The sequence below is a fragment of the Rattus norvegicus genome, chromosome 8 (assembly GCF_021556685.1).
Source record: "Rattus norvegicus strain SHRSP/BbbUtx chromosome 8, alternate assembly SHRSP_T2T, whole genome shotgun sequence".
In the NCBI taxonomy this organism is placed as follows: Eukaryota; Metazoa; Chordata; class Mammalia; order Rodentia; family Muridae; genus Rattus; species Rattus norvegicus.
In genome coordinates this window covers 89,076,903-89,102,466 of record NC_141541.1, presented here as the reverse complement: position 1 = coordinate 89,102,466, position 25,564 = coordinate 89,076,903, and the positions used below count along the sequence as shown (strand labels likewise).

At 40.5% G+C, this 25,564-nt stretch overlaps 1 protein-coding gene across 1 annotated transcript in view; it reads left to right on the top strand.

Annotated features, from left to right (window-relative positions):
• Impg1 (interphotoreceptor matrix proteoglycan 1) overlaps positions 1 to 25,564 on the top strand; it is a 146,353-nt gene that overhangs the window by 19,380 nt on the left and 101,409 nt on the right. The window contains 4 exon segments of the mRNA NM_023958.2: positions 8,944 to 9,174; positions 14,762 to 14,928; positions 15,188 to 15,216; positions 20,728 to 20,792. Of these exon segments, the coding sequence (NP_076448.2) occupies positions 8,944 to 9,174; positions 14,762 to 14,928; positions 15,188 to 15,216; positions 20,728 to 20,792 (492 nt within the window).

Sequence of the window (25,564 nt, the reverse complement as noted above, 5' to 3'; positions counted from 1 at the left end):
CGGCCCCTGTCGGTCTGCACTTCTTTGCTTCATCCATCTTGTCTAATTGGGTGGCTGTATATGTATGGGCCACATGTGGGGCAGGCTCTGAATGGGTGTTCCTTCAGTCTCTGTTTTAATCTTTGCCTCTCCCTTCCCTGCCAAGGGTATTCTTTTTCCTCATTTAAAGAAGGAGTGAAGCATTCACATTTTGATCATCCGTCTTGAGTATCGTTTGTTCTAGGGATCTAGGGTAATTCAAGCATTTGGGCTAATAGCCACTTATCAATGAGTGCATACCATGTATGTCTTTCTGTGATTGGGTTAGCTCACTCAGGATGATATTTTCCAGTTCCAACCATTTGCCTACGAATTTCATAAACTCGTTGTTTTTGATAGCTAAGTAATATTCCATTGTGTAGATGTACCACATTTTCTGTATCCATTCCTCTGTTGAAGGGCATCTGGGTTCTTTCCAGTTTCTGGCTATTATAAATAAGGCTGCAATGAACATAGTGGAGCACGTGTCTCTTTTATATGTTGAGGCATCTTTTGGGTATATGCCCAAGAGAGGTATAGCTGGATCCTCAGGCAGTTCAATGTCCAATTTTCTGAGGAACCTCCAGACTGATTTCCAGAATGGTTGTACCAGTCTGCAATCCCACCAACAATGGAGGAGTGTTCCTCTTTCTCCACATCCTCGCCAGCATCTGCTGTCACCTGAGTTTTCGATCTTAGCCATTCTCACTGGTGTGAGGTGAAATCTCAGGGTTGTTTTGATTTGCATTTCCCTTATGACTAAAGATGTTGAACATTTCTTTAGGTGTTTCTCAGCCATTCGGCATTCCTCAGCTGTGAATTCTTTGTTTAGCTCTGAACCCCATTTTTTAATAGGGTTATTTGTTTCCCTGCGGTCTAACTTCTTGAGTTCTTTGTATATTTTGGATATAAGGCCTCTATCTGTTGTAGGATTGGTAAAGATCTTTTCCCAATCTGTTGGTTGCCGTTTTGTCCTAACCACAGTGTCCTTTGCCTTACAGAAGCTTTGCAGTTTTATGAGATCCCATTTGTCGATTCTTGATCTTAGAGCATAAGCCATTGGTGTTTTTTTGGTCAGGAAATTTTCCCCAATGCCCATGTGTTCAAGACTCTTTCCCACTTTTTCTTCTATTAGTTTGAGTGTATCTGGTTTGATGTGGAGGTCCTTGATCCACTTGGACTTAAGCTTTGTACAGGGTGATAAGGATGGATCGATCTGCATTCTTCTACATGTTGACCTCCAGTTGAACCAGCACCATTTGCTGAAAGGCTATCTTTTTTCCATTGGATGGTTTTGGCTCCTTTGTCAAAAATCAAGTGACCATAGGTGTGTGGGTTCATTTCTGGGTCTTCAATTCTATTCCATTGGTCTATCTGTCTGTCTCTGTACCAATACCATGCAGTTTTTATCACTATTGCTCTGTAATACTGCTTGAGTTCAGGGATAGTGATTCCCCCTGAAGTCCTTTTATTGTTGAGGATAGCTTTAGCTATCCTGGGTTTTTTGTTATTCCAGATGAATTTGCAAATTGTTCTGTCTAACTCTTTGAAGAATTGGATTGGTATTTTGATGGGGATTGCATTGAATCTGTAGATTGCTTTTGGTAAAATGGCCATTTTTACTATATTAATCCTGCCAATCCATGAGCATGGGAGATCTTTCCATCTTCTGAGGTCTTCTTCAATTTCTTTCCGCAGTGTCTTGAAGTTCTTATTGTACAGATCTTTTACTTGCTTGGTTAAAGTCACACCGAGGTACTTTATATTATTTGGGTCTATTACGAAGGGTGTCGTTTCCCTAATTTCTTTCTCGGCTTGTTTCTCTTTTGTGTAGAGGAAGGCTACTGATTTCTTTGAGTTAATTTTATACCCAGCCACTTTGCTGAAGTTGTTTATCAGCTTTAGTAGTTCTCTGGTGGAACTTTTGGGATCACTTAAATATACTATCATGTCGTCTGCAAATAGTGATATTTTGACCTCTTCTTTTCCGATCTGTATCCCCTTGATCTCCTTTTGTTGTCTGATTGCTCTGGCTAGAACTTCAAGAACTATATTGAATAAGTAGGGAGAGAGTGGGCAGCCTTGTCTAGTCCCTGATTTTAGTGGGATTGCTTCAAGTTTCTCTCCATTTAGTTTAATGTTAGCAACTGGTTTGCTGTATATGGCTTTTACTATGTTTAGGTATGGGCCTTGAATTCCTATTCTTTCCAGGACTTTTATCATGAAGGGGTGTTGAATTTTGTCAAATGCTTTCTCAGCATCTAATGAAATGATCATGTGGTTCTGTTCTTTCAGTTTGTTTATATAATGGATCACGTTGATGGTTTTCCGTATATTAAACCATCCCTGCATGCCTGGGATGAAGCCTACTTGATCATGGTGGATGATTGTTTTGATGTGCTCTTGAATTCGGTTTGCAAGAATTTTATTGAGTATTTTTGCGTCGATATTCATAAGGGAAATTGGTCTGAAGTTCTCTTTCTTTGTTGGGTCTTTGTGTGGTTTAGGTATAAGAGTAATTGTGGCTTCGTAGAAGGAATTCGGTAGGGCTCCATCTGTTTCAATTTTGTGGAATAGTTTAGATAATATTGGTATGAGGTCTTCTCTGAAGGTTTGATAGAATTCTGCACTAAACCTGTCTGGACCAGGGCTCTTTCTGCTTGGGAGACCTTTAATGACTGCTTCTATTTCCTTAGGAGTTATGGGGTTGTTTAACTGGTTTATCTGTTCTTGATTTAACTTCGATACCTGGTATCTGCCTAGGAAATTGTCCATTTCCTGAAGATTTTCAAGTTTTGTTGAATATAGGTTTTTATAGTAACATCTGATGATTTTTTGAATTTCCTCTGAATCTGTAGTTATGTCTCCCTTTTCATTTCTGATTTTGTTAATTTGGACGCACTCTCTGTGTCCTCTCGTTAGTCTGGCTAAGGGTTTATCTATCTTGTTGATTTTCTCAAAGAACCAACTTTTGGTTCTGTTGATTCTTTCTATGGTCCTTTTTGTTTCTACTTGGTTGATTTCAGCTCTGAGTTTGATTATTTCCTGCCTTCTACTCCTCCTGGGTGTATTTGCTTCTTTTTGTTCTAGAGCTTTTAGGTGTGCTGTCAAGCTGCTGACATATGCTCTTTCCTGTTTCTTTCTGCAGGCACTCAGCACTATGAGTTTTCCTCTTAGCACAGCTTTCATTGTGACCCATAAGTTTGGGTATGTTGTACCTTCATTTTCATTAAATTCTAAAAAGTTTTTAATTTCTTTCTTTATTTCTTCCTTGACCAGGTTATCATTGAGTAGAGCATTGTTCAATTTCCACGTATATGTGGGCATTCTTCCCTTATTGTTATTGAAGACCAGTTTTAGGCCGTGGTGGTCCGATAGCACGCATGGGATTATTTCTATCTTTCTGTACCTGTTGAGGCTCGTTTTTGGACCAATTATATGGTCAATTTTGGAGAAAGTACCATGAGGAGCTGAGAAGAAAATATATCCTTTTTCTTTAGGATAGAATGTTCTATAAATATCTGTTAAGTCCATTTGGCTCATGACTTCCCTTAGTCTGTCGACATCACTGTTTAATTTCTGTTTCCATGATCTGTCCATTGACGAGAGTGGGGTGTTGAAATCTCCCACTATTATTGTGTGAGGTGCAATGTGTGTTTTGAGCTTTAGTAAGGTTTCTTTTACGTATGTAGGTGCCCTTGTATTTGGGGCATAGATATTTAGGATTGAGAGTTCATCTTGGTGGATTTTTCCTTTGATGAATATGAAGTGTCCTTCCTTATCTTTTTTGATGAATTTTAGTTGAAAATTGATTTTATTTGATATTAGAATGGCTACTCCAGCTTGCTTCTTCTGACCATTTGCTTGGAAAGTTGTTTTCCAGCCTTTCACTCTGAGGTAGTGTCTGTCTTTGTCTCTGAGGTGTGTTTCCTGTAGGCAGCAGAATGCAGGGTCCTCGTTGCGTATCCAGTTTGTTAATCTATGTCTTTTTATTGGGGAGTTGAGGCCATTGATATTGAGAGATATTAAGGAATAGTGATTATTGCTTCCCGTTATATTCATATTTGGATGTGAGGTTATGTTTGTGTGCTTTCATTCTCTTTGTTTTGTTGCCAAGACGATTAGTTTCTTGCTTCTTCTAGGGTATAGCTTGCCTCCTTATGTTGGGCTTTACCATTTATTATCCTTTGTAGTGCTGGATTTGTAGAAAGATATTGTGTAAATTTGGTTTTGTCATGGAATATCTTGGTTTCTCCATCAATGTTAATTGAGAGTTTTGCTGGATACAGTAACCTGGGCTGGCATTTGTGTTCTCTTAGGGTCTGTATGACATCAGTCCAGGATCTTCTGGCCTCCATAGTTTCTGGTGAGAAGTCTGGTGTGATTCTGATAGGTCTGCCTTTATATGTTACTTGACCTTTTTCCCTTACTGCTTTTAATATTCTTTCTTTATTTTGTGCGTTTGGTGTTTTGACAATTATGTGACAGGAGGTGTTTCTTTTCTGGTCCAATCTATTTGGAGTTCTGTAGGCTTCTTGTATGTCTATGGGTATCTCTTTTTTTAGGTTAGGGAAGTTTTCTTCTATGATTTTGTTGAAGATATTTACTGGTCCTTTGAGCTGGGAGTCTTCACTCTCTTCTATACCTATTATCCTTAGGTTTGATCTTCTCATTGAGTCCTGGATTTCCTGTATGTTTTGGACCAGTAGCTTTTTCCGCTTTACATTATCTAGACAGTTGAGTCAACGATTTCTATGGAATCTTCTGCTCCTGAGATTCTCTCTTCCATCTCTTGTATTCTGTTGGTGAAGCTTGTATCTATAGCTCCTTGTCTCTTCTTTTGGTTTTCTATCCAGGGTTGTTTCCATGTGTTCTTTCTTGATTGCTTCTATTTCCATTTTTAATTCCTTCAACTGTTTGATTGTGTTTTCCTGGAATTCTTTCAGGGATTTTTGTGTCTCCTCTCTATGGGCTTCTACTTGTTTATTTATGTTTTCCTGGAATTCTTTCAGGGATTTTTGTGTCTCCTCTCTATGGGCTTCTACTTGTTTATTTATGTTTTCCTGGAATTCTTTCAGGGATTTTTGTGTCTCCTCTCTATGGGCTTCTACTTGTTTATTTATGTTTTCCTGGAATTCTTTCAGGCATTTTTGCGATTCCTCTCTGTAGGCTTCTACTTGTTCTCTAAGGGAGTTCTTCACATCTTTCTTGAAGTCCTCCAGCATCACGATCAAAAATGATTTTGAAACTAGATCTTGCTTTTCTGGTGTGTTTGGATATTCCATGTTTGTTTTGATGGGAGAATTGGGCTCCAATGGTGCCATGTAGTCTTGGTTTCTGTTGCTTGGGTTCCTGCGCTTGCCTCTCGCCATCAGATTATCTCTAGTGTTACTTTGTTCTGCTATTTCTGACAGTGGCTAGACTGTCCTATAAGCCTGTGTTTCAGGAGTGCTGTAGACCTGTTTTCCTCTCTTTCTTTCAGTTATGGGGACAGAGTGTTCTGCTTTTGGGCGTGTAGTTTTTCCTCTCTACAGGTCTTCAGCTGTTCCTGTGGGCCTGTGTCTTGAGTTCACCAGGCAGCTTTCTTGCAGCAGAAAATTTGGTCTTACCTGTGGTCCCGAGGCTCAAGTTCGCTCGTGGGGTGCTGCCCACGGGCTCTCTGCAGCGGCAGCAACCAGGAAGACCTGTGCCGCCCCTTCCGGGAGCTTCAGTGCACCAGGGTTCCAGATGGTCTTTGGCTTTTTCCTCTGGCGTCCGAGATGTGTGTGCAGAGAGCAGTCTCTTCTGGTTTCCCAGGCTTTTCTGCCTCTCTGAAGGTTTAGCTCTCCCTCCCACGGGATTTGGGTGCAGAGAACTGTTTATCTGGTCTGTTTCCGTCAGGTTCCGGCGGTGTCTCAGGCAGGGGTCCTGCCGCTCCTGGGCCCTCCCCCACGGGAGCCCAGAGGCCTTATACAGTTTCCTCTTGGGCCAGGGATGTGGGCAGGGGTGAGCAGTGTTGGTGGTCTCTTCCGCTCTGCAGCCTCAGGAGTGCCCACCTGACCAGGCGGTTGGGTCTCTCTCTCTCTCACGGGGTCTGGGAGCAGAGCATATCCCACATTCTTAATCGGTTCCATTAAAATTGCTTGTAAATTCTGGTTTAACTAAAACGTATTTTATACATAAAACATCTCCATTCTGTTGTTTTTTATTTTCATTCAAAAAAGATCTTTTCTTTAAATTTTTTTCTTTTTACTGACTATTTTATGCTTAATGATACAAGCTGTGGCCTGGGTTTCTGATATTAGACATTGAAATGAGGACACAAGCACTACCTATTACATTAGATGACTGTTCCCCAAACCAAATGTAAGGGTCACTTTCCTGGTGCCCAACCATCGATTGATCCCTGCCCACTGTGTCACACTACCGGTCTGATTCAGGCTGACTCCAGTATCACAGAAATGTTGAGCCAGTCCTGGCCCCGCCTCCATGATGCCTCAGCAACAGTCAGTAGCGCATCCCTTGACAACTGTCTTGATCTGGAAACAGCCTATCCCAGACTACCTAAGAGGAAAGCTAGTCCTCAGTACAAACAAGGGGGAGAATGTTTTTCCCATTGCTACTAGCAACCATCAGCGAGAATGCTGGGACCAGGCCTATGCGGTAGTTCACAAGGTGAGCGCAGAACTCAAGAGTCCCAGCCAGAGCTCCATTTTCATCAGGAGCAGTTTCCCCTGGGTGTACTGGGTATAAATACCTCCTGCTTGTGGAAACCAGTTCTACACGATTATCCTCACTCCAGATGGGAGCACCCGTGTAGATCCTGCAACAGTGGAAGTTGGAATTGCCCAAAGATTCTCAGGGATCACTGATACTCTGTGCTTTGCCCAGGGTTTATGTACTGGCTCTAAGGTGTGGTGGGATGAGCCAATCAATGTTGACATGCCTTCCTTCCCAAACAGTCTTTCCTAAAACCCACTGACTGAGACCACAAAAGCTCTGAGAGATTGCTCAAAATGCCATGGAATACACCTGGACCCTCTTCACCCCAGTTGTGAAGGAAAGACTTAAACACTGTGACATTTGAACTGCTCTTCACTGATTGGCTTGGCCTTCTGCTGGATTGTTCCCTCTGTAGCTGGTTTTAAAAGATGCCAGCTAGGAGTCTTCCCTTAATAACACTGTAAGCCACATCAAGTGCCTCAGTGAGAGAGTCCAGCTTTCCCTACACCCTTTATTTCTTTTTGTGGAGATACAATTTTTTAAGATTTATTCATTTTTATTTTATGTGTGTGAGCATTTTGTGTGAACGTATGTATGTGCACCACGGAAGCCTGTTGCCACGGAAGGCTAAGAGGGCATTGGATAATGTGGAACTGGCGTTAGAGACAGTTCTGAGTAACCACTGTGTGCTAGAACTTGAGTCTTCTCTAAGAACAACAAGTGTTCTTAACTGCTGAGCTGTGAGGTACAATTTTTTTAAAAAGTAAAATGTACTCCACAAATTGTACATTTTAATAAATTTTAACAAATATGCACTCTTGGCTCCCCGCCCCAAATACTCGTTTATGACTCTACCAGTCAATCTCTCTTTCTTGCCACTGGCCCAGGTATCCGGTGTTCTTGGCCACTGTTTAAACTGAGGGAGTTCCTCGGGACTAGAAAAGTACACTGAGTTCTTTTGGTGTGTCTGAACTATTTTGGCTGATGACTTGTGTTTTTTAGTAGTTTCTTCATCTTAGTAATGACCTGCTTTATATTTTATGAGTGAATCAAAATTTGCCTCTTTCATTACCAATTACCACATAAAATAAGCCCAATGTTACTGCTGTTGGAAAAGAAGGAATCCCTATGGGCATTCATGTGGAAATCTTAATGTGAACACTTTCCAAAATGGAGTAGCACCCTGGGTACCACCCACAACAAATGCCACACTTCCCTCCTAATTGGTAGAGTGAGTGAAAGGCAGGAGGTAAATCGAGGTGGGACAGAAGGCACCCCTGCACCTCAGAACCCTCCTGAATGATCAACAGAGAAAGATGACATGAATTTTTCTAAACTTCTATGAAATTTCTAAAATTTCATAACATCTGCATAGAAACAGCTTTGTGAAAATAACACACAAAAAAATATAAGTCTCAAAAAGATCAATGTGGTGAGGGAGCAGATGCACGGCTGCTGTCCCCAAAATGACTGGCTTCTACACATGTATTCCCTCCGCCACGCCCCTCCCTACCCTTCCCTCAAGCCCCTGCTACTGCTGCTCACAGAATGCCAGGCTTCCTGTGTGAATACTATCTTAAGAGACTCATCCCCAACCCCCGCACACTGTCAGCCACATTACTCCCTTCTGAACCTGAGGCCCCTAAATCCTAGGGCTGCCAAGTAAAGGCAGGAAGGTTTGAAGCACTCCGCTTCCTCACTGAGACTACGCCTCTGGGTACCACAGTGCTGTGTCTTTCCCCACGTTGATTGTAGTGTCTCCTTGACAGGCTGGATGCTGAGTGGGGAGGGGATTTTCAAAGAGATGTGTGGGGAGTGGTCTTGGTATTTGGCAGTTCCTAAAGGTGAGGTGAGTTAGATGTTGAAGATATATATATATATATATATATACATATATATATATATATGTGTGTGTGTGTGTGTGTGTGTGTGTATCTATGTATATATGTATATATCTTGTATCTTGTATCTTGTATCATATATATATACATACATATATATATATATATATATATATATATATATATATATATATATATAATTGACCAGTTCACTATTCTCTTCTCTTATTTCTGAAACTTGTCATTCGAGGATTACAGCTGTCAACTGTACCAAAATAGAAATCTTGTAAGCCAGAGGGCTTCAGTTTCTTTCACTATCCACAAATGGCACATGTGCACTTAAATACATACATTCACCATGAAATCCATTTCTCTCTTACAGATACCTCTACTAAAACACACAGTTCTGGAACTAAAAACATAGACAAAGCCCCAAGAATTGAAACAACTGAAAGCACTTCAGCAGTGCACAAAGCGTCAACCATGAAACGACTGTTCGCTGTGGCAAAGCTTCGAAACAAAAGATCGGCACTGTTCCCAGCTGTGAACATCTGTCCGCGGGAATCCTTGAGGCAGATTTTAGAAAGTCTTCAAGAATATTATCGACTGAGAGGTAAGGACAGCAGTGGGAGCCTCGCCCTTTGTTCTCTCTATCTTCTCTAACCTGCACACCCATAGATCTTCTTCAGCCCTAAACATTCATGGTCTCATTCCTCCATGGGAGCTGTAGACATCAACCCGCTAATCTGATGGAATAATGGGCCACAAATATACAAAACGGTGGTGTTCCTGAACCCTTGTGATTTAAAATAATTATTTTACACGGAACCATTAGTGTCCAGGAAAATCATTTAAAAAATAAACCTTGATATACAAATTTTACTTGGTGTGATGGTTTGTATATGCTCAGCCCAGGGAATAGCACTATGAAAAGGTGTGGCCCTGTAGGAAGGAGTAGGTGTAGCCTTGTGGGAATAGGTGTGTGATTGTGGGCGTGGGCACGGACTTAAGACCCTCATCCTAGCTTCCTGGAAGTCAGTATTCTGACAGCAGCCTTCAGATGAAGATGTAGAACTCGCAGCTCCTCCTGCACCATGCCTGCCTGGATGCTGCTACATTCCCACCTTAATAATAATGGACTGAACCTCTGAACCTGTAAGCCATCCCCCAATTAAATATTGTCCTTATAAGAGTTTGCCTTGGTCAATGGTGTCTGTTCATGGCAATAAAACCCTAACTAAACACTTGGTTTGGTTTTTTTTAATATTATTCTTCTGAAGAAAAAATCATAGGATAGTTGCAACATCAGGAAACTGAGCAAGCTCATTTATGAATTAGGAATTTTTTTTCAAAAGTACCATTACAACCTAGATCCTTTCTCCTTCAATAGTTAAGTTTATTTTTTGCTGATCCAGGGGAAAAAAAGTAAGAAAACATTTGGAAGTTTGGAAACCTGGAGGCAGGGTGAAGTACATAGGAGATACAAACTACAAATGGCTTCCGGAGTCTGCCACGTTCTACGGCACCTTTGGGCTGAGGCATATCACAACGTTTAGCAAGGCAGTATTGCAGAACGCCTTGCATTCCTGGAAATCATACAGCTGCCAGCAGATGTCCTGCTCATTTCGTTTACTTAACATGGACTAAGAATCCACATGACTTTAAAAGAAAAAAATCCTTTAAAAGGAAAAAAGACTATATTTGTGGCTGGTATTCTGTCCTCTAAATCATTCCAAAGAATGACAAGCACCTTGTCTCTCTGGGCTAAGTTCATCTTGCATATGAAAGTAAAGAGGATTGCCGTTTTCCCACCTTTATGACACCAGACGTTGTTAGTGGCCATGTCAAAGTATGTATCCTCCTGCTCTGTTGAAAGCTGGTTTGCAGGAGCAACTGATTCAGTGCCAGCCTGTGGTGAGGAGTGCCTTGTTACCATTGAGAACGTATTTGTGATCCCGACATCCAGAGATCCTGTTGCATACCTATACACCTGTGGGGGGAACTGGGGTTTAAGTCATCTAAAGATTTCCAGCTGGGCTCCTACATGTCTAATTGTATGTGAAAGGAAAGGGCTATGTGCTTCCTTACAGAAGTCTTAGCCATCGGTTAATGGAAATTACTGTATAACACTCAAAAGGAAAGCCCTAACCATAGAAATGAAGTGCGCTGTATGAACACTCTGAGGTCCTAGCACGCTTTCTACAGAAGCTTTTCAGGAAAATATTTGCTGAGAAATATGGAAAGCAAAAATCCCATTCATCAGCAGTGCAAGGAAAAGACCATGATGTGTGAATTATTTATGTTGAGTGTGCCTACAGATTGATCAGATAACATGCCAGCAAGTTCTATAAAGTTGGTTAATGGACAGAAGTGTGCTTGTGTATGCACACACACACACACACACACACACACACACATTACTGCTTACTTTTTCATGTAAAATCTTATTCTTTGCAACACTAACATATATAATTCACCAGAGATAGTTGGAATACGCTATTGCATGACTAAATTTTGAGCCCTGAATTTACTTCGTAGCTCTTTATTGTTGATCAGACTTGCCTTGTTCATCCATGTTTCCCTGAACAGTACAAAACACTGTTTTTCCTTCCCACAGCAAATGACAGTCCATTATCTTTATGGTTACTTCTGGGTGATAAGAAATTTTACTATTCATCAGTGTGTGTTTCTTAAGTCTAAAAAATTGGTTCGTAAAGAAACAAGAAATAAGAGCTAGCCACAGAGCTGTGCTCCTTTGATGGGCTGACCCATTTACTGTTCTCATCACTGTCTTCACAAAATGATCTGCTGACATCCTCCAACAGACTCAAGGGAGAAAGCTCCCCATTAGGACATCAAATAGAAATAGTGAACTATTTCTTCTTCCCTCAACCCCCAAGCTTAAAGCACCGCAAATGAAATGTGTGGGGCCTTGTGTGGAATCATTACAATGCTGTCCCAAAGCACAAACACAAGCAATGAGAGTTGGTTTCTGACAGTCTCCAGTGAAGCTCCCTCAAAGATACCCAGCCTCCGATACTCCACCATACTGTAGCCCAAAGCTCTTTCTCAGTGCCAATATCAGGCCATCTTTTGGGCTTTTGAGATAGCATAGCAGCCAAAAGGATTTGTCATTAACCTGAGGATGTGACTTGAGTCCCCAGAACCCACAAGGTAAGAGAGAATTGATCTGACTGCCACAAATTGTCCTTTGACCTCCACACGTGTACACACACACACACACACACACACGTCAAAAAGAAAATAAACCACTGGTTCTTGTTTTGATCAGTTGCTTTTCTTGTCACTGTGATAAACTACCTGATGACGTACAGGAGAAGGGGGTGACTGACTCGTAGAAGGTATAGTCCATTGCTGCAGGGAAGACATTGCAGTCAGATTGCTCTTCCCTTCAGGAAGCAGAGAAAATAGCACACTCTGCTCCCCTTCTCTCTCACACAGCCCCAAACAGGAGCCAATGGAATGGTGCTGCCCACGTTTAGGGAAAGTCTTCCACCTCAGTAGGTTTAGACAACTCCCAGACGTGCCTACAGGTAGGCTTCCATGGAGAAAGCCTGTGGAGTTGAGAATCATGGTGGAGCATCACAAGTTGCACCGTTAATGTGACGCTCCTGATAAACTGCAATGCCCTGGCAGACAAATCTTTAAGCAACCTCCTCATGCTTCGAGAATAAATTACTCTCTTCTCGGTGTCTTTATGTAGGTATTGATGCCTATGGAGGGAAACCCAACAAGGGTGGGGGGAGGAAGGCATGGACTCCACAAACAAAATTCAGCCTCAGTTTCCCTGGATAACAGGACAACACCTCAGAGATCTGTCTTGATAGATCCTCAGGCTACAAGCAGTGAGAAAAATGAGCACATATGTGCACGTATACACACACACACACACACACACACACACACACAGAAACATATGTCTCCATACATATAATGCACACATGCATACATACTTGTAATGCACACATTTCTAATGTCACACACACACACACACACACACACACACACACACACATCTAAGAAGCCTGAAATTTGGAGTTTAGGCTTAACTTGGAATAGCTAATAAGATAAACTCTGAATAAAATTAAAGCATTAAAATGGACTGAAATAAAATGAAATTTTTCTGTGTCCTAAAGCGACATGCCCAAGGTTGTACCTCCCTGGGAACAAGAAGGGAATATTGAATCATAGCCTCCCCGATGTTTATGGATATTTTCCAAGAAAGACACCAAAACTAAGCCTCAAAGGCAGTGACGGTTTCTTTTATGTATTGTTGCATCCCTGGCAGTTGGGTAGGGGTTGAACTAAACTAGAAGCTACATTCAGGGGGAAAGGCAAAGATAAAAAGCACACCCCCAAAGACAGATGGCGCATGAGAGCTAGGGGGACAGCCAGGGCAGGGGCATGCTCACACTGGACCCACAGCTCTTACAGTTCAGACATTCTGCAAATTTCCGTGTGTTTCCTGAGCGCTGCCGAGATGAAGGGCCGTGCGCTCCATGCTGCTGCTGTCGGGATGGGCTCTGTCAGCTTTGCAGGCAGCCAAGAGGTCACACTGCAAAGCACATTTCCTGTGTGGGGCTCTGCACCGCTTGCCTGTGCTTTCACTCAAGGTGAGAGACTAGAACTCAGAGCAGTAGGACTGCTGTTCCCATCACCTCTGTGAGTTACTGTGGAAAGATTGGTTGCCCTGAAGACTCCGGTCAGGTGCTGCTGGCAAGTGAGGTGGGCTTTTATTGATCTGAAATCTTCTTTGCCTCTTAAAGCAGAAAGCATAGAGAAAAGAAACTATGGCATGGGTGAGGAGGAGGGACACAGGACTCAGGGGTAAGATTCCCAACTGGTTTTCTCTCATACTGTTCCTCCCACAATCAATTTCCCTTAGAAAGTCAGAGGATGTCAATCTCTCCCCCAAAAGTTCCAATTTCTTCTCAAACTATAGGAATAAAAAACGAATGAATCAATTAATTAATTAAATAATAAGTAAATAAATAAGTAAATAACTGCACAAACAAACATTATTGACAATGGAATCTTCTTTTTTGAAAAAAAAGACTTATTTATCTAGTATAGATAAGTAACCATCTTCAGACACTGCAGAAGAGGGCCTCTGATCTCATTACAGATGCTTGTAAGCCACCGTGTGGTTGCTTGGATTTGAACTCCAGACCTCTGGAAGAGCAGTCAGTGCTCTTAACCACTGAGGCATCTCTCCAGCCCTGACAATGGAGTCTTCTAACATATCTTATTAACCTCATATACCAACTTTTTTTTACCTATGTACCACCACAGCACATTTTTCAGTTGACATCTGAAGTTTAATTATTAAATAATTAATAACAATGTTGCTTTCAGTGAACTATAAATACTAATATTTGAAATAAAACAAGCGTCAGATCATTCTTCTGATCCAGTGGGTTCTCCTGTGCCCTGTGACTATTGAGTCATCGAGTCCTTTTAACAAATACATTAACAAGCTGTCCTTTGGGACAGACAGTGTCAGGGATGAGGTTCAGTGGTTAAGGGCTTCCCTGATGTTAACCATCAGTCGCCACCACTGCATGGGGGGGCGGAAATGAAAGCTAGAACAGTAATGTGGAGTTTTCATAAAGAAACAAAATCTGAACTATGGAGTGGGGTCAAGTAACAAAGTCTGTGAAGCCTGCCCAATGTCCTCAGTTCAAGAAGCAGAAAATGTCTCATCTCCTTCTCCACCACATTTCCTCTGCATGGTCCTCCGAGTCTCCTTTCTATATAATTTAAGTTTACGCTTTGACAAGATACCTCCCCCTATTCCATTACAGGTTTCCACATGAATATAAGGACTATCCATCCATTCCCCATGCCCCATTGTCTTCCTCTTAGCACATAGTAGGTGCTGGGACATTTCAGAGGATTTCCATGGGGTGGGAGGGGAGAGATGTTCCTACCAATTATGCAATCAAGGTGAGATAACCCCCCCAACAGATATGCCCACAGGTCAACCTAATTAATGTAGACACAATCCCTTCTTGATGCTCTCAGGCTCTGCATTGTGTCAGCTGACAGTTAGTGCTGGTTTTCACGTTTGTAAATTACTGTGTGAACATAAGCAGGAAATACCTCCTGTGTTATGACATTGTGTGCTTTGGAGAAGGGGGTCTTCCGTTTTACACACAACTAACTGCTTTGTGTTACAGTATGTCAAGAAATAGTGTGGGAAGCATATCGGATCTTTCTGGATCGCGTTCCTGACACAGAGGAATATCAAGACTGGGTCAGCCTCTGCCAGAAGGAGACCTTCTGCCTCTTTGACATTGGGAAAAACTTCAGCAACTCCCAGGAGCACCTGGATCTTCTTCAGCAGGTAAACCTGTGCAATGTCCTAGGAGAAGCAGGCCCCCAACCCCTGCCCCCTTGAAATGGTTACTAAGGCATCCTAAGTATTACTTGACAAAATACTTAGAGATAGCTGACAAGACAGACAGGAATCTTATGACTGCAGAATAATACTCCCCAGGTAAGTTGAAGTGCAGTTGAAGGCAGAAAGAATGAAAATAGACTTTAGCTCCTCAGTTGACATTATCTTTGGGTAAAATTACTTTTTATCTTCTTTTTTTTTCCAGAGAATAAAACAGAGAAGCTTCTCTGGGAGGTAAGTACCCAAAATAGAATTCTGGATGCTCTTGACTTTCAAAAGATCAGATAATGGAGTGCAAGTAAGCTATCGTACCTTGACAATTTGTCAGCCACCAAGATCTGTTTAGGTTATTATGATAGACAATGTATGCATATATTGCCCTGAAGATAAACGAGCACAGAGACTGAAAGGGGATAGAACGGACAGAGATCGATGTGTGTAAGAAAATGGAATTCCTCACTCTGTGATACGTATCTAATATGTGTTTTCACTTAAAGGATCTATAGCAATTAAAGTTTAACTTTTAAGACTTAAGGCAAACTATTAGTTACATCAGGAAAATACTTAACATGGTCAGAGAGTAACCTGAATTTTCAGTTCTCATTTGGTATTCTGTAAAGCGTTATTATGTCTCAAACTAAATTACCGAAGCTCTGAACTACATCCTCAACAAGAACTGAATATCAAATGAGAAAATTGAGTTACGGGGAGAGAGTGTGGGAGAGAGAAAGAGGGCCTTAGCCAAAATGATTAAAGAGAGATGCTGTTGCCTAACTCAAAACTCACAAAGCACACTCAGTTGATGACATGTTGAGATCAAGCACACATTTAGACAAATAAGATCCAGGAAATACTTTAAAATGCCTTTCACATTGGTTGCTTTGTTTCTAGTCTCTTCCACCAACCTGTTCCACAGCTCTGTTACTTTACTCTGTAAGGGGGAAAAAATATCTCAAACCTGGTTTCCCCCAATAGATATCCTGGCCTTTAATTTTTTCTTCCTTAAGATTCCTACTTCTAGATTAACAAATCTGGAACATTCCCTTTTCGTGTTAGTCCTATTTGATGCAATCAAAATATTCCCTCATTGCCATTAGATATTCCCATTGTCTTCAGAATATCCAATTCCATGTCTCTCCAACCCATGACTGTGTATAAGAGGAAGCTGCATGTTAAGAACTGCATCTGTGACTGCATCTGTGACATCTCTTGGCCTCTGGCTTTTGGGTAGGACCAGCCTTTAATGGGAGTAGAATGGGGGCAATGAGTCCCTCCACCTCTCTCTCATACACACACACACACACACACACACACACACACACACACACACACACACACTCACTCACTGCAAAGTCTCTGGATACCATCACCTTCGTGTTCAGCTCTGCCCTGGCCAGCAGCTCCTTCCACAGTTTTATATTCTGGTTTCTGTACACACCACTGATACAAGTCACATGGTAGTGTATTTTTAACCTCCCTATTTTTCCCACAAGTTAATAAATAGTCACTTTATTAGGTGTAGCCTAAGTTACCTTCCTGTGGGTGTTGCTTGCTTCTTCCCAGGCCCTTGAGTGAAGCAAAGGGAAAACTAACTGACACCCTTGTCCACTGAGCTCTCCAGCTTGCCCTCACATTACCCATGATCCCGCTGCTGCCTCCATGCCACATCCTCACTGTACACCCTGCTCACCCTGGCCTCTGACCTAAAGGTTTCCTCTCTTGCATGAAAGAACCTACCCCCTCCATACAGCCCATCCAAATTCTCCTCTCTTCCAAGATTCATGTCTTAGTTACCTTTATACTGCTGTGCAGAACACCATGAACAAGACAACTTATTGAAAAAAGTATCCAAGTGGGTTTACAGTTCCAGAGGGTGAGTCCACGACCATCATGGTAGGGAGCTTGTAGCAGGCAGGCAGGGCACTGGAACAGCAGCTAAGAGCTCACTTACATCTTGAGGCAACAACAACAAAACAAAGAGAGGAAGGAGATGGAAAAGAAGATGAAAAGGAAGAGGGAGAGGGGGAGAGAGAGAGAGAGAGAGAGAGAGAGAGAGAGAGAGAGAGCACTAACTGGCAATGCAATGACCTGGACCTTTGAATCCTCAAAGCTCACCCCAGTAACATACCTCCTCCAATAAAGACATGCCTCTTGATCCTTCCCAAACAGTTCTATCAACTCTAGACCAAGTACCAAATATATAAGCCTATGGAGGTCATGCTCATTCAAACCACCACGCTCCAGGTGGACTCCCAGCTCCCCACAGCAGCTCCATGGCCCATCTAAGGCTGAAGCCCGTCTTGAACTTTCTGCTCTGCTTGGCACCACCTTCTTGCTGAACATTGTCTTCCTTCCCCTGCTTCCTGTGAAAGTGAAAACTCCTTAGCTGCAGGACCCACGTGATGCTTTACACATGCTCTACAGGACAGCGGAGCTGTCTCCCATTTGCTTAACCAAGTATGAGTACTGAGCTACTCTCACTCACTTCAACAAGGTATGGCTAGGAGGGACTGCACAGCCCAGGAAAGGCTTCAGCCTGCACTACTGCCTTTGTTTACAAGAATATTGTGAACAGAATTCACAGAAATATTCTCTGCCAATTTTAATATTGGATAATATCTCACTGACTCCTGCTTTCTTTTTTATTGGATATTTTATTTACATTTCAAATATTATCCCCTTTCCCGGTTTCCCCTCTGGAACCCCCTATCCCATCCTCCCCCTCCCCCTGCTTCTATAAGGGTGCTCCCCTACCCACCCACCCACTTCTGCCCCCTGCCCTGGCATATCCCTATACTGGGGCATCAAGTCTTCCCAGGACCAAGGACCTCTCCTCCCAATGATGTCCAACAAGGCCATCCTCTGCTACACATGAGGCTGAGTCCCTCCATAAGTACTCTTTGGTTGGTGGTTTGGTCCCTGTGAGCTCTGGGGTGTCTGGTTAGTTGACACTGTTGTTCTTCCTATGGGTTGCAAACCCCTTCAGTTCCGTAAGTCCTTTCTCTAACTCCTCCATTGGGGACCCCTGTGCTCAGTCTAATGGTTGGCTACGAGCATCCACCTGTATATTTGTCAGACTCTAGCAGAGCCTCTCAGGAGACAGCTGTATATATCAGACTCCTGTTAGCAAGCACTTCTTGGCATCCGCAATAGTGTCTGGATTTGATGTCTGTATATGGGATGGATCTCTGGGTGGCCTTTCCTTCAGTCTCTGCTCCATACTTTGTCTCTGTATTTCCTCCCTTGAGTAGTTCTAAGAAGGACTGAAGCATCCACGCTTTGGTCTTCCCTCTCCTTGAGCTTCATGTGGTCTGTGAATTGTATCTTGGTTATTCCAAGCTTTTGGGCTAATATCTGCTTAGTGTGACTCCTACTTTCCAAAAAGCCTTAGAGCTAAGAAGAGGCCACAGACATGAAATGATATCCACAAAACATTTTAATTCTTGAGAATTTAATTCTTGAGAAGCATGAAAAATATTGAAACATTTACCTCTCCCAGACAGAGAAAGAAATTCTATTCCTGCCTGTGCCCATAGCATTATTAAAGAGAAGTGAGAGATTCACACTCACAGCACTTCAGACACCAAGTCAGATAAAGGGAAATTTTCTCTTCCACATAAAACCGTTCCAAGAAGAAAAGAGAAATTTCTGTCTCCTCACTAGTCCATAATTCTGCCAATTTCAAATGGCTTTTAAATAAAAGCCAGCACAAGAACCAGGTACCCCAGATTTCCATCCAGAGCATCTGCCGGGTACTACAAATTGCCAGCTTAGAGGAAGGATCACACTTGACAGTAGAGGATAAGGACACCATCCAAGAGAGCAGAGCACACTGGGATGCTAGTCTGTAACTGAGCAGTGGCCATGGTTACCATCACTCTCCTCCTCTTGCTTAGTTTCTTTCTCACAGCAACGTGGAGCAAGGGGAGTCAAGTGGTTCTGAGACCTCAGCATAGAAACGAAGGTCTATAAAATTAAAGGGAAAGGAAATTTGTCCAAATCATAAATGCCATAGTGTTTGACATTTAAATATCATCTCCATAAACCTATTTATTAAGCATACAGCATAATACCAGAAAAATAGTTAAGAATGGCTGATTTCAAAATCTAGTAGAATTTAAGCTAATATTGTCCTGTATCTACCAATATACTCATCCACTGCTAAAACGACACCTATTTCCCTGTCTACATCAATTTTATTAGCATATACTAGTCATATTTAATAGTTTCATTTTCATATATACATATATAATGTACTTTGACTATTACCATGTCATATCCACTCTCCCTCCCTCTGGTCCTCTCAAATATACAGCAGACATTGTTGTGTTTTTCTGTGTGGGAAGTGTGTGTGTGTGTGTGTGTGTGTGTGTGTGTGTTTTATGAATATATGTGCATGTTTGTGCAATTGTTCTCACCTGTGCTATGTATGTGAAGATCAGAAGTCAATGTTGTCTTCACAATCACTCTCTAGTTTTCTTAGTTTTAGAACATAGTCTCTTTACTTCTGTCTCAGTTAGGGTGGCTAGCTAGGTGCTGGGCTTATAGACCCATATCTCTGTGGCCACGTCTTATATGATGACCCCAAGCACTTTACCCAACGATCCATCTCCCAGGCTGAAACATTTATCTTTATTGGTCAGAGTGCATGACAGCAGAAATGACAATACTTTAAATATTACTCTTCCTGGCAATTTGGAAAGTGTTGGCATGACAGAGATCTGCAGGTGGTACTACTGGCTCTGTCCCAGTCTAGATGGCTCTGTAAGAACCAAACACTAGCCATTAGCCATCTTCTTTCATGAAGCAATACACACACACACACACACACACACACACACACACACATGTATGTATGTATGTATGTATGTATGTATGTATGTATGTATGTATTACTAGAAAAGACACTATCAGTTGGGGCCTAACAGATTAGAGTATCAAAATTTTCAGTGAGATCCAAAAGCTAACAGTACCACAATTCCTTCTGACTATTTCCAGGCAGTATTCAGCTGATGCAGACAATTCTGCCACTGAGACCTGGGGTCTGACCCTAGAATATCTCCCACATTGCCATCCATGGATCTGAAGTCTTACCCCCAACTCCCTGGCTGGTTATCACTGGGTACTACTATTGTGGAAAGAATACAGATATCATAAACATGTACCATCCAGAAATTAGTTCCCTTACACTCTGCTAACTACAACAGTTCTTTATTAGATAAGCACACACAAAGGAGTCTGAGATTTGGAGGGAATATCCCAGTGTTCAATTATATCATCTATTACTTTCTATACCAAGAACACTGTGTGTGCAATGGGACAATAAAACATTGGGACACAAATGCAGTTCAGTTTTGCCTACTGTTGAAATGCTCCCCCAACCTCTACCAAGACCACACAAAGCCAAGAGGCTGAGAGGAGTCAGATGTAACCATTCAAAGAGGTTATTTGGAATTTTCCTTAATTATTTAATTATTCAATATACAAATACAAATATTGTATACAATATACAAAATTTCAGTTATTCAGTATACAAATAACATAAACATTGTATACAACATACAAATTTTTAATTCTTCAATATACAAATATATATTCAAATATAACTTAAGTAATAAAGAATAGATAAAGCTAGATTACGATACCCCTAATATTTAGTCTATATAGTATAGGCAAACTCAAATGTAGGCCCTACCACCACATTCCTCTGTATCACCACTTCTTTCTCTTCTTTTGTGTTAACAGAAAAGATGATATGTCCCCCATAGAGATACTGGGAGTGCCTACCACAGCCCCTGTGTTACCCATAGGTAAGTCTGGATCTCAATTCATCTCCTTCAAACCATCATGGAAAAGGTACCTGCAAAGCACTCCTTGACAAAAGCATGTGTAAATTATGATGCCCCTTCTCACTTCTAGAACTCAATAGTTCTATTGCTCTATGTCCATATGCTCTACAATTACTGCTTGATCAGTACACTTAAGCCTGAATACCTTTCAAATCACTAATTTCTCAGTGATTTCTGGGACTATAATATAGCCCAGTGGAGAGGGCTTGCCTAACTTGATGCTCTGGCTTCAGTTCATGCTCCACAGAGAGAATAATACTAAAGTTCTATTTTCATAGATTTTTGTCAGGTATTTTCCAGAAATTTTATTTTAATTTAAATAATAAATCATTGAAATGTATAAGTATTTTGCCAGGATGTATGTACATACACCACATGGGTACGGTGCTGGTAGGAGGCTAAATAATGTGTCCAGTCACTTGGGACTGGAGTTACAGCTGTGAGCCGCCATGCAAACCAATTCAGGACCTCTATTTACAAGAGCATCAAGTGCTCTTAACCACAGAACTATCTCTCTTGTCCCATTTTACATATACTTTTGAGTATATAGAACTGTTAAACTTCTGGGAAATGTTGTTTTAATTTTAGTAATGTTAATATTTTTAAGAAAGCAAATTTTGACGTTGAAAGAATGGAGGTCAGTAGACTGCTCTCCTGGATATCTAAATCCACAGGTTCGACACATAGCATCTCTTAAGCTGGATATGGTGCTCTGTGATGTGCCCTTTCCTGAGTGCATATAATCCTAGCTCTCAGGAAAGGGAGGCAGGAGGAACAGAGCTTGATATCATCTTTGGCAACATAATAACTTTGAAGCCATAATGAGTTTGATATACGAGACCTGTCTCGTTTTTTTAAAGACGGGGAAAGATGTTCCTTTAAATCTATACATTAAAATACAGAGACGTCTAGACAATGAAAATAGAGTTTGCATTTCTGTTTACTGACTTTAGAGAAATCTGTTGTGACTTCATTTTTATGTTTCTTCCAAGTTAAAATAACTTACCATTTCTAGATAATAATGCAACAAGACTAGTTCAACTTCAATTACAAAAAGTGAAAAAATATCCTTTAACCAAAAGTTGACTAATTGTTAATTCCCCTTATAAATGGGTAAAGTTTGACCTGTGATTCTTAATATCTACACTTATTTGTAAATGTATTACTTGCAAAAACATTTGTTAAAAAAACATGCTGCTTTTTGTATATAATACAATGCAATCAAGGTAATACTACTAAAATTTGTTTCTGTTTTTAAAAGTGGAAGATAGTGTGCTTCATCTGTCAAGAACTTTCATAGCAAAATTAAAGTTACTAGAATATATTTTAATGACTGGGAGACTCAGGGATTTGTAGGAGAATCCCAGCAGTATTCATACTACTTTGATAATCACATGGGACTATGACCTCACTTATAGCCACTTTGTTACTAAAGAATAACTGAGGACAACCAAAGGGGCTATTTTTGATAGTGGGTTTTGATAGGGGACTATTCGTTAGTTTTGGTTGTTTCTGTAGATAGTAATTTACCCTCATATTACTGCTGGTGTTTGTGCCCAAAGCACAATGGCTGCGGTTTATCTATTGAGCTACACACAGTCCAATGGAGATTGACTGACATTTCAACCCTGCTATAATCAATGCCAATTGAACACTCCAAGGACTTCAAAACTGAAGACTATCAATGATCAGAAAGTTCAGACAATAATCTAATGCCGGAGTCACATGCATGTACCGTAGCAGAAACATTGGAAACATAAAATTAAAATTAAAATCAAAGGCCTACAACCTTTCCAAAATTTACCAAATCCACAGTAATATATTCTAATAAGATTAATTGAAATGAACCCCAACCAAAGAATTAAAAAGAATAGTTATCAAAATGAGGAATGCACTAAAAAAATAGAAAGACTAAAAACAATTAAATGAAAACTATGAAAATAGAAATTTCAATAGATCAAATTAAAAAATTCAGTGGGAAGACACACTGATCAATTGATAACATTTGAAGGCACGATTATGAATTGTAACATTCAGACAATGACAGATATCATAATGAAAGAGTACAAATAAAGCCTATGAGACACCACTGAAAGATGAAATTTATAAATCCTGAACATAGAAGAAAAAGTAGAAAGAATGTGTGTATGCATGAGTGAGCACATGTGTGTGTGTGTGTGTGTGTGTGTGTGTTTGTATGTGTGAAAGCACAGGAAATATAGCCAATTAGATTATAGTAGATGATATCCCAATCCTACAGAAAGAAATGACCATCCAGATGCATGAGGCATTAAAATGACAGAGACAAGACCAGAAAAGAGACTCTTTATATCAACAGAAGAGTTAAATACTAATTATACGGGAGAGAGAGAGAGAGAGAGAGAGAGAGAGAGAGAGAGAGAGAGAGAGAGAGAGAGAGAGAGAGAGAGAGAACCAGTTACACAGAAAAGCAAATTGACAAGAGTAACAGAAACACTAAACGCAAGAAGGGCATGGAGTGATGTGTCCCAAATTCTGTAAGACAAGAGCTGCCTATCATATTACTATACCTAACAAAACTGTCTTTTATAATTGAAGGGAAAACTAAAACTAATACACCCTGAGCTAAACAGATCTATGAAATCATAGGAAAAAATGAACCACACTGTAATAGTAGTAAGTGCAGAAGGAATAGAAGGTTTCACACATTATAAAACAACCAAAGAGCAAGAATTAGTAATATTTCATTAATAGTTTCATTTCTCCAACCAAAAGACATATACTAACAGACTGGACAATTGCTTTTACAGGATATTTTATCCAAACACTGCAGAATACAAGCATACCTAAACAGCCCTCAAAACTTTCTCTAAAACAGACCCCATTTTAGGATTGATGATTATGATTTATTACATTTAGACAATGGCATATATCATAACAATCACAATAAATTGTGCTATATGACCACAATGAATAAAATTAGAAATCAATAAAAACTACAGAACATATATATTCACATATATGTTAATTGCATATACATATTCTTTATTTTATTGCATTTGTTAACACAAATGACAACTTAACTAGCTAAAACAAAGAGAAGACCAAAGTTCAGAAAATTTGAGATGAGAATGGAAACATCAGAATGGATATCAATAAAATTCAGAAAATCATCAAGACCATAACTTAAAAAAAAACTTATATTCCACTAAATTGGAGCCCCTAAATGAAATGAATGTCATACATATTGTTACATTATACTGTGGAAGTTCAGTAATGTAAAACAGCATGATGCTGGCTCAGAATCAGACACATAGATCAATAGAATAGAATAGAATAGAATAGAATAGAATAGAATAGAATAGAATAGAATAGAACAGAACAGAACAGAACAGAACAGAACAGAACAGAACAGAACAGAACATATGTCCAAAATATGAACCCATCTAACTACACCAACATGATTTTCTTAAAGGATACCAAAAAGATACATTGGATATATAGATACAGATAAAGGTATATATCCAATGTATATTTTTGTACACACACACATACACATATGTACATGCGTGCACGTACACACACACACACACACACACACACACACACACAAACACAAACACATAAACAAGGACCCTCTGAGTAGTCTTTAGTAGACTTCCAGTCACTCAGGAAATCATGCCAACAATTGCAAATGGGACTCCCTGAAATTAGCAAGCTTCCGCAACAAGAAAGAAAACAGGAAATTGAGTTTAAAAGTGTCCTAAAAGATAGGGGAAAAGTATTTGCTTGCTAGACATCTGGTAGAGAATTAATACTAGAATATACAAAGAACTCAAAAACTAAACTATAAGAAATCAAACAGCCCTTCCAATAAATGAACTAATGAAACAGACAGGAAGTACAAGATACAAACGGCTGATAATAATATGAACACGGTGCTCATCCTCACCAGCCATTAGAGAAACACAAACTAAAAATACTACACTGAGATTTTGTCTTGCCCATGAGAAGGAAGGTCAGTAAGAAAACTGATCACAGATGCTGCAAGGACAGGGATGGGTGGGAAGCCTCCTACACTACTGGGAGAAATGTAAACTAGTCATTCAAGACAGAGATCATCATGGTGGTTTCTCAAAGAGAAAAATAGATGACCCAGCTATTCTACTCCTTGGCAATTTCTCTAATGACACCAAATCAACATATCATAGAAATGCTTGCACAACCATCTATTTTGCAGCCCAATACATAGTAGCTAAGTTATTGGATCAGCCTAGGTTTCTAGCAACACAGGAATAAAGGAAATGTGCTATACACACACAATGGGATTTTCTTCATCCATAAAGTGAATGAAGCTAGATCAATGGATACATCTGGAAATTATTTTACGAAGCAAAACTAGCTAATCTCAAGACAACAGATACCATGTTTTCTCTCATTTTCAGTTCCAACCTACCACAGAGATCAGGATTTGGTGAGAGTCCTGGACCCTTAGGTATGAAGCAAATGAGGGCACTCTTTTCTTTTTTTTTTTTTTTTTTTTTTTGGTTCTTTTTTTCGGAGCTGGGGACCGAACCCAGGGCCTTGCGCTTCCTAGGTAAGCGCTCTACCACTGAGCTAAATCCCCAGCCCTGAGGGCACTCTTGAAAGAAAGTTAAACATCCTAAAAGATAAGCTATTTTCATTCTTATAAAAATGTGGTATGGGGCTGGAGAGATGGCTCAGTGGTTAAGAGCACCGACTGCTTTTCCAGA